Source organism: Anas acuta, chromosome 5 (genome assembly GCF_963932015.1).
Source record: "Anas acuta chromosome 5, bAnaAcu1.1, whole genome shotgun sequence".
In the NCBI taxonomy this organism is placed as follows: Eukaryota; Metazoa; Chordata; class Aves; order Anseriformes; family Anatidae; genus Anas; species Anas acuta.
This window is the reverse complement of record NC_088983.1, coordinates 3,087,818-3,097,969: the sequence shown is the minus strand read 5'-3', so window position 1 is coordinate 3,097,969 and position 10,152 is coordinate 3,087,818. Positions and strand designations below refer to the sequence as shown.

Here is a 10,152-nt window from a genome sequence, read left to right as displayed (position 1 = left end):
AGACTGTAGGGCATTAGCCAGAAATAAAATTCAGGGAAGAAAAAGCCAAAGGTGATGCTCTTCGGGCCAAACTAAGAACTTCAGCTGATGCAAAAAAGTGTCAGGAGACAGCCTCCCCCCTTTTAAGACTTTACAGTCTTAAAGTTGACATTTTATTTTGGTGGTGCAGAACACTGAACCAATGCCATAGCTGAACGTTCTCCTTCCCTGTCACTGTTAAAACTGAAACTCTTCCAGTTTCAAAAAGCAGACCCATGGCTGATGGCAATCTGGCAAACCCCAGTTGCCAGCTAAGCAGACAGTTCCTTTTCTGTTTCCCTCCAAGATAATTAAAATAGCTGGGATTAGCTAAGCATATTTGACTTTTAGCTGCTTTGGGCTGGTTATTGTTCTCTGCTGCACGTCATCCACTGAGTGGAAGAGTAGGGAAGTCAGGCTTTTATGAGTATCCACTAATTCCCCAGGCAGTGCATATTTCTTGTTCCTGCTGGGGAAGGATTGCAGAATATTACTGCATTTTTCCAGAAAAATCCACACAGAGAGAGCATGCACAGGCAGCTACCACATTCTTCCATAAGAGATGGATGAAAGCAAGGGAGCAAATCCTCGTCTTGCCCCCAAATATCTCCTTCATTTCGGACAGCTCCAGTTTAAGCTCCCCACTAACAGAAACATTCTGACGCCGGCCACTTCAGCTGTTGGGATGCGATGTAGTGTGTAGGTGGAAGAGGGGAGGCAGCCGGCCGTAGCTGAAGCGATTTGCATGCATACACAACATGATTTCAGGCAAAGAAGTTGCAAAGTGCTGAATTTTAAACAGCATTTGCCAACTCTAGCCTACATTCTTTTTGCAACACAAGTTTTTTTTTTTTTCCCCTCCTCAACCATCAGTGTCTAAGCCTGGTATGCATGAAAGCTCCTTCCCAAACCGTAAAAATCATCTAACCAAAATGACTCACGCTACCACGAGAAACCCAAGCCAGGCTCAGCTAAAGACCACAAGTAGCTCAGCGCAGCTTTAGTCCAAAGAATTCCTCAGACTTGTCTTTTCAAGGAGATTTATCACAAATGGCTCATTTGCGAGAGCGTAACAGCAATTTTTTCCATGGAAACAGCTGCAGTTTTGCTCCTCTGCTATACAGACACTGTCCTAAAAAAAAGGAAAAAAGGAAAAAAAAACAAAACACTGAACACAGGAATCCAAAGCTCATGTTTTTTTACTTGAAGAATCTCTGAAATATTAAAAAAACACCATTACAATTAATTTATTCCTTCCTGAATTACACTGGATGTGCTTGGTCAAGGCGAGGATACAGACACAGTCTGACTTGTGTAAAACTGATATTCAAGCATCATCAACGCACACAAAGGACAGGCTCTTATGCACATTTATTACATGGCAACCTTTGCTCTTCTTCAGTAAACATCTTTTGAATACAGATGGAAAAAAAAAGAAACAATATTCACAGGACAAAATTATGTTATTATTAAAAATATGAACAGCAAGTTTTACAGAGATCAGCACACGCAGGCTGCCTATGGATAATTAGAACAGCACTTGCATAAATTACACCGATCACAAGCACGGGTCTGCAACAGGGGCTGGATTCCAGCAACTCAGAACACTTCTGAGTAAGAGGCAGTTTTGGAATTCAATCAGTTGCCTAAGGCAGGGAGGCAGTACAAAAAGGTAGGAGTGCAGAAGGCAAAGGCAAGGTAAATCAGTGCTAGAAGTTCTTGTTAAACCAGGAGTCTAAGATGAGAGCAAGGAAAAAAGGTCGCATTTGTTCTTCTGAACTTAAAACATTAGACAAAAGTTACCAGTATATACTTCCTGTATTGCACAACCAGTTATAAAGTAACTGAAAAATTAGAAAACCCTAAAAAAATTCTGCATTTTTAACAGCTACATTTAAATATATTCACTGCCCACAGAGTTCAACTTTTAAAACAATTCATCTTTTTTTTTCTACCAAGATCATGCAGCATTTGTGTCCCGTCTTCGAGCCCTCTCCAAACTAATTAAATACACCATTTATCAAAGTGCTCCTACTTCCCCTCAGTACACCATAGATTTATTGCTTAATTTTCCTAGTTACAAAGGCTAACACAAAGCGTTCAGAGAATTTAAGGCAATCCTACAAGACCGACACCTTAATGGCATTTATGGCACGCGCACGTCTTTGTTCCAACACCAGGAAGGGGTTTGATACTTAATGGCAGAAACACTTGGATTTTAACCAAAATGATCCTTTCAAGCATCGCAGTTGTATCTTGTCAACACGTAACCCAGCACTTGAGTAAAGTCATTCTAGAGCACCAATGTTCAGAAAGAGAGGAGGGAAAAAAAAAACTCCAAGGAGGAAGTTCCAGGCTCTTATATAAGAGCTCATTCTTACTCATCTAAGGACTTGCTGGGAGATTCACTCAGCTATTTGGACAGCTGAATCACTTCTTTCCATTCACAACACGCACGCCGAGTTATAACCTGTCAGATGTACTTAAAATGCAACTGACAAAGTGTTTAGAACTGACAAAAAAACAGAAGAGTTGTTTGGTTTTTTTTTTTGAACAGCTTTAAGTAAACTCATTCACCCGCAAGAGCTTTGAATCTTCTTGCCCCCAATGTTTCTCTCCTACCCCACAAAACTCATTACTAGCTTTTCGTTTCATGGTCTGTCTTCTTATTAATCACAAAGAGAGCCCGGCTTTAAACAGCCCTGCTGCCAGTGAAAACATTTTCAAGAGAACTTCTGTTTGTGGTCTTAATCACAACCAAGTTTGTTACTGGCACAGATTTATCAACTGCCAGTCCTGTAAGCCCACTCAGACGAATAATTAAAAATTAGAACAACAACAACAAAAACACACCAACAAGAACAAGCCTGTCAAAACCCCACGCATGCTCAGCGTAAGACCAACCCTTCCCTTGCAAATACTTTGGAAATTAACTGAAAGAACATGGAAAAATCTTTAACTGATGCAAGATAGCACTAGTCCAATGCTCATGTGCATTCATTTCCGTGCAGAGTGAAAACAAATACCAGGCAGGAAACAGTAGGTCACAGGTTTTTTTGCTTTTGTTTTAAAAGAACTAGGAGATATTGTTTCAAGGTGGTTTTGTGAAAACAGAAAAGATGAATTTTTGGAGAAAGAAATTTAGCAGCCAGTTCAGCTTCAGACCAGGTACAGCCCGACTGGATTTGCAGTAGGATTTGGTTATGCAGCCGTTATTAACGATGTATTAAAAATGAGCAGAGTCCTACAGAGGGACACACGGATGGGACTCACACTGAGCAGAGAACCCTGCGTGTAAGCTGTCCCTACCACTGAGGCTTCATAGTGCTACTTGTAATACTTCTCTGGAGCAGAACACTTTAACAAGAGGTTCATACATTTTTTATAGCCTTTTCTAAAGAAAACTGATTCAAGTTTTACCAGAAACCTGCCTGTGTCACACACGCTGCTGCTTGTAACCTCCACCCGTAAGGACTGCACTGACAAGCTCTGCTTTTCTGTTCCTCTAGACGAAGGCAGCAACCTTCATTTCTTTGGAGAAGACTGGGGTTTTTGTAGCACTCATTGTCGTAGCAGAAAGCACAAGTTGGTCGCGCAGAAAGCCCGGAAAACATCCCGTAACTGAAGGAACTCCTCCCCTCAGCATTTCTTCAGAGCACAACTAGATAGGAGTTATACTGAGAAACCTTTTTGAATGCTTTGACAGCAAACAGGTTAGTGCATTTTTCTTGGTAATGTTCCCTAATAGAGTGGTTTACATTCTATTAAAAAAAAAAATCCCTACAGAACAAGTCATTTGAGAAGCCACGTCATTTCTTGGTACTCCTCTGCACACAGACAGAAGTTCCAGCCATGTGCAGCAGCAAGTTTTAGTTTTGAATACCTGATACCGAAGACACTTAATTCTGAATTAGTGAAATGCATCAGAACTACCACGATAGGAGTCACTCTTCTCTTCGAGCTGAAGGATTTGACATTTAACTCCTTTTGATTTGGTGACTCACGAGCACTAATCCTGCATGCAAATAATGCTAAGATTTATCCGCTGTCCCAGCAGGGTTCACTGGGCGCTGTCGTACAGCATTTGGTGACGAGTTTCTGGTAGACTCCTCCTTATCCCCTGCTTCATCGTCTGAGATGTCTTCTTCATCCGCTTCTTGTTCCTCATCCAGCTTTTTCAACAGGTGAGCTGACTCCGGAGCTAGCTTTTCTTAAAGGGAAAAGAAAACAGGCATACAGAAAGTAATACCAGTAACAAGTGAGATGTTTTGTGATGGTGTTTTTGTTTTTTTTGTTTGTTTGTTTTTTTTTTTTTTTTTTTTTTTTTTAAGAAGTATCACAGACTAGCACAGAATGTGGATGAACTTAATCCAGGTAGCACTTCCCAGTAACAGTTACTTAAATTGCTACCTTTGGTAGAACTGTTGCTAGCATGAAGTTACCCACAGGTCAGGTATTAAAGCCTACAGCCTACCAGGCAAGGTAACAAAAAAACTTCTTCCAGTTTGGTAAAAATGAGTACGGTTTCTATAAAACACAAGCTAGCATTCAGATCTTCTTCCATGTATTTTAACATTACCTTGATAGATTCCAGAGACTAACCCCAAACTGAATCACTCACTATCTACAGAAACACGAGTCCCCTTTTAATCCTCACTTTGCTTCCTAGTTGCAGAATTTGCTTCTGTTTTAGGGGCAATGAGAGCTCCACAGGATGAAGCTCTCATTAAATTCCATATAAATATGGAATTTTAGAACTTGTAGGTATAAAAATGCAGCAAAAATACCATTTTTCTATCACCTAAAGCACAGCTTTTAAGCAATAGTTTAGCATTAGCCTCAAATATAATTTCTTGCTATAAACCCTAAAGGGCAAAAGCTGCAGTTAAAGCACAGCATCGGTCACGTGTGAAAACTTCTCCATTAAATCTCCTTTCTGTAGCCCCAAGTTCTGCACCAATTTGTATTCAGTAAGATTTACTCAAGACTGAATTTGAAGTAAATAGTAGGCTTACTTGAATAAGGGTACTGCGGTGGTCTGTGTTTTTTGGAAGGGCACAGACAGTCTGCTAAGAACACCATCATCTGAAACCAAAGAAAGACAGGGTTAAAGCAAAGACACCACAGCAGACACGAGCCACTCTGCTTCAAGGGGTTCACTTACCAGTCCCAGTATCAGTCCTGAGAACAGCGTTGCCAAGGCAAAAATGGCATAAGAGCCCCAAACTGGTATTCCAATGCTTTCTGTTAAATAACCATGGCAGTGCTAGAACAAAAAAAAAACAGGAGAGTCACACAAAATCACAGAATTTCTAGGTTGGAAGAGACTTCAAGATCATCGAGTCCAACCTCTGACCTAACACTAACAGTCCCCACTAAACCATATCCCTAAGCTCTACATCTAAACGTCTTTTGAAGACCTCCAGGGATGGTGACTCCACCACCGCCCTGGGCAGCCTGTTCCAGTGCCTAACAACCCTTTCAGTAAAGAAGTTCTTACAGTCATTTCACAGATAGCTGAATATCCTAAATATTGAAACAAAGTTGAGATCTGAGCACATACCCTGATCCACATCGACAGCTGAAACAAAGCCGACATGCTGCTCATCCTGAAAGAAAGCAGAAAAAAATAACTGAAAGCATCCAAGTCAGTCAAATGTCTGTAATCTTCTAGTTTGCCTGACTGGTCACTATTTAGGGGCACATAGAACAATTCTCTGCTCATGCCTGGTTTTCCCTTTTAACTACTTTGGTTTTTATCTTCTGTTTTGTCTTCTCCTGCAGCAAGCACCCATTTCCCATGAAGCTATCTTTAGAACCAGCATCACCCTGCAGGATATTCCACATCTGGACAATCACCAATGCATTGACTTGGCCCTCTGGCATGTTAATTTTAATTACTTGTGTTTATATTCTAAGTTATATATGGATCAACAGCTTCTGAGAAGCCAGCTGGAACTCCATTTAAGATCCTAACATATACTAATAATGAATCATCTGGACATTATACTAAAACAAAGAACCTGTTGAAAAAGCTCAGGTTATGTAAGAACTGAGAGAACTTCAGGCAGCTGAGTTCAGCTTTGTGTTAAATACAAGTAAAAAAAGACCAGGCTATCTGCTACAGATATTCTGCTGGTTCTGACATTTCCCTGCTACTGTGAAACTTGGCATAAAGCACTGGCTACCTGTAAAAATAAAAAATAAAAAAGGAGAAATCAAAGCATGAAGACAACAGAAATTGCTAATGGGTGAGCTGCAGAAGCAGGCAGGCATGAATAAAGACCTGCACACACTCCTTTAAGCATGCTCAAAGGAGCTGTGCTGTACACTTCCAAGAGAAAACCTACTAATCCTGAAATTAGTACCCGATTTCATGTGTTCCTTGGTGGTGGGGTACTACATTGTAAGAAAATTACATGGTTTGGAAATTCAAGTAGTATTGTAAATAGAGAACATAATGAAGCTGAGCTTCTTAGAAGACAAAAATGTAAGATTTCAATCTAGCATAACACTTCATGAAGTGAACCAATAATCCCAAACCGGTTTAAACCCCAGTAGAGTCAGCACAGGTCAGTCACTGCAAGTGACAGTTGATGTTTCTTGAATGAGAAGAAAAACCACGAACAATTGGGTTCGTTTGCCCCAACCAATCGCATTCCCACCACGCCGTACTGCTCAGTTACTCGACTGCTCTGGAGCCGCCCCTCTCCCCCCCCACGCAGCGCATGCAGTAACCACTGAGAGCATTTCCCAGCCACAGAACACATCCTGTGCACAGCCCTGAGCTGCTGCGTGAGCTGTTAACAACCCAGGGCCTGTCCTGACCCGTCCTTCCCCACGCAGCACCAGGTGGAGCACGTACGTGCTGCATCTCTCCCACCACGTCCTTCAAGCGCACGTGTTTGACAACAAGGGACTATAAAAATCACACCAAAACTTACAGGAAAGAGGAAGGACCAAACCACGATGAAACCGGCTCAATGGATTTCCATTCCTGGTCACTGATGAAGTTGATGAAATCAGTTTTAGTTCTTGCGCCCTGGTATTTCCGAAACACCCCATCTTTACAGCTGTAAAGGAACCACAGAACAAGTCCTTTATTTCAGGCAGCTGAAACATTTGTTTTCACTCAACATCTTCCCTCCCCGCCCTTTTTCCTTTGAGTTTTGCTTTGCTGTAGATGATACTGGCTCCGACTTGTTTTCTAAGAACCCTGACTCCACATATCTTGGTTTGCTCAGGCTGCAATTCCATCCAGAGATAATGATCTTCCTAACGCACTTGCCACCCAGCAGCACTAATATCAAACTACAGAGAAAAGATTGCAAAAGGGGAACACCCATGAAAAGATGGAATAAATATGGCCTGAGGGCAAAGAGGAGGAAAGCACTGGTGGCACTGTAAGGTCACTGGAGATAAGGCAATGGATGTCTCTGTGTAGAGTAACTCATGTTTTTAAAAAGCACGGTAAATCTCATTTGCTTACACCAAAAAAGCATAAAAAGTTATTTCCTCTTCAAACAAAAAGTCACACTGCATACTTACTGATAGATGGTAGGAAGAGCTGTTATGACAAATCGCCCACTTAATCCTGTGGAAAAAAAAAAAGTTATATTCAGAGAAGTACAGAATTGTTGTATAAAAGGAAGAGCTGGAACTGTTATTATACACCCAAATAAAAGCAGCCGCTCCTAGGTGGCCGCATGAACTTGTGTGTATCAAAGTACAGCACAACTTCTAAAGGAAGAGGCCATGAAGAATGGGAGAAAACTTCTCCACAGGTGATAAGAGAAGAGATGGCTGAGTGTAACCACTCCGCTCAACATTTGGGCTGTGGCTCTTCAAATATGCTTTTTTTTTTTGTCCACAAGGAGGTGCAGACTCCAGTGCTCACCGAAAACAACCTGAGTGAGGCAAGTTTCAGAAGTTCTTGCATGCCTTCAGAGAAAGCACCTTCACAGGTGCAACTTCAGCAGTTTCTACAAATCCCTCATGAATAGGGGAGTAGATCAGGGAAGCGAGCTTCAGCAGAAAGAAAACTGCTGCTCACACTCCCTTATATTAATGCTACAGAAAAGACTGAAGGCAAATTTTTAAGTCTGCATAGTGCTTAAAGAATAAGAAGCAGGATTTCCTCGAAGCCTTCCCATTCAGCTCCCAGAGAAGCCGTCCTGTTGCATTTTGTGCCCCAGCAGCCCGGACATCCCACTGCCCGGTGCCCGAGCTGCCCCCCAGAGCCCAGACCCCACCTCCCACCTCCCTCAGTTCCCCAAAGCCGCCCCCCCATGCCCCCCACCCCTTAGTTTCCCCGCCCCACCTGGCTGCTCCGTGACGTCCACCTTGGCGATATTCACATCCAGATCCTCCCCCCACTCAGCGAACTTCTCCCACTCGGGCTGCAGGCTCTGGCAGGCGGGGCACCAGGGCGCGTAGCTGCGGCAGGACACGGGAACCATCACCGGGAGAGCGCCTCCCAGAACCTCTCCCTCCCCATTACCCACCCCGGTCCCCCAAACACTCACAACTCCACCATCCACTCGCCGTGCAGCAGCTCCCTCCACGTGCCGTCCGACAGCACCCGCACCGGGCTGGGCCTGCCCAGCGCGGCGGCGCCGCCGGCCGCCAGGAGCAGCGCCAGCAGAGCGCTCCCCCACCCGACCGCCGCCATCTTGCGCCGCCGCGCTTCTGCCTTCCGCAGCGTGCTCGGCGTCTGACGTCATCGCGCACGCCCCGCCCCCTTCTCCGCCCACCGCGCGCGTGTGGGCGGGGAGAGGGGCGGGGTTAAGGCGAGGGGCAGCCTATAGGGCGTCGAGTTGCGGGGAAGGGGGGTGGGGTTGACCAATCACGGCTCGCGGACGCTGCGGCTGGCCAATGGGGGGTGGTTGGGCTTCTCCCGCCGCCATGTTGAGCGGGATGGGTGAGGCGGGAAGGGCTGTGCGCGCCGCCATGTTGGGAGGGGCTGGGTGAGGCGGGGGGGTGGGGGCCGCCATGTTGCAGAGATGCTCCAGCCGTATGGGGCTTCTTCTCCTTTATACCCCACGGGCAGACGTTTAAATGTGAATAAAAAGCTGAAACAAAGGCTGTGAATGTGTGCTGTGTCCTTTTTTCTACCTGAGGGGGAGGGAGCTGGGGGTGCTTGGGGCGGGCTGTGGTGGTTGGGGAGGGGAGGAAGCGGGCAAGGCTGAGCTGGAAGGTCACAGGGAAAAATGTGTCATTTCATTGCAGTTCAAGAGTTAAAATCATAGAATCACAGAATCATTAGGGTAGGAAAAGCCCTCCAGGATCACCTGGTCCCCAAGCACCACGTCCAACCTCTCCTTCAACACCCCCAGGGGCGGTGACGCCACCACCTCCCTTGGCCAGTTTGTTGATACCTTAAGCTATTCAAGGGAATTAATCTATTTATTTTTTTTTTGATACATACATATCACCAAATCACACAATCACCGAGGCTAGAAGAGATCTCCAAGATCACCCAGTCCAACCCCTGACCTAAAACTAAAGTCCTCCACTAAGCCGTATCACTGCATACATCCTCTCCACAAAGTTTTTGCCAGCTCTCGATCAGAAACGGCTGTGGTAATGTCACCTTTTCTGCCTGGATCGTTTCTTTCCCTGCATCTTTCACAGGGGCTTTTGCCATAATTTAATATCCCACAATTTAGGGCTTTGGCAGGTGGAGAGAGCTCGTCTGGAGCAGCCATTAGAGGAGGGCAGAGAAAGGAATAAATCAGCATTTGGGATTTTTTTTAATTTTGGCATCTTTTCTGTAGTACAATGTGTATGTTCCTCCTGTATGAGGACACTAAGGCATTACTAAGGACTTGATGAAGGTTATTATTCATTGATTCAGGGTTCAGGAACAACTCACTGCTGGCAGCACTCTCACTGCCGTTCTGCTTTAGTCATAACTGTTTTTTCTTTGGAAATTTTGTTACAGATAATCCAAGAACACTTCAGTTCTTCATCAGTCACGAGATGCTAAGAGTTGTCATCAGTTCTTCAGAGTAGTGGTACACATCCTGATAATTTAAGATGCATTCAGGAATAAGATGATGCTTATCAAATGTGCTGCGTTACTGTTGTGTGGAGGTCGGGTGCCTACCAAGCCACACGGCTTTGATCTATATC

The 10,152-nt window shown here is 44.3% G+C and overlaps 1 protein-coding gene across 1 annotated transcript; it reads right to left on the bottom strand.

The window, feature by feature from the left end:
* Positions 1-1,199: 1,199 nt before the first annotated feature.
* On the bottom strand, positions 1,200-8,721 carry TMX1 (thioredoxin related transmembrane protein 1). The gene is made up of 8 exons (XM_068682271.1): positions 8,544-8,721; positions 8,339-8,454; positions 7,567-7,612; positions 6,963-7,091; positions 5,582-5,627; positions 5,183-5,284; positions 5,034-5,103; positions 1,200-4,228 (listed from the first exon to the last, which is right to left on the bottom strand). Exons 1-8 carry the CDS (start codon positions 8,687-8,689, stop codon positions 4,050-4,052), a joined length of 834 nt encoding a protein of 277 aa, XP_068538372.1. The 5' UTR covers positions 8,690-8,721; the 3' UTR covers positions 1,200-4,049.
* Positions 8,722-10,152: the final 1,431 nt, after the last annotated feature.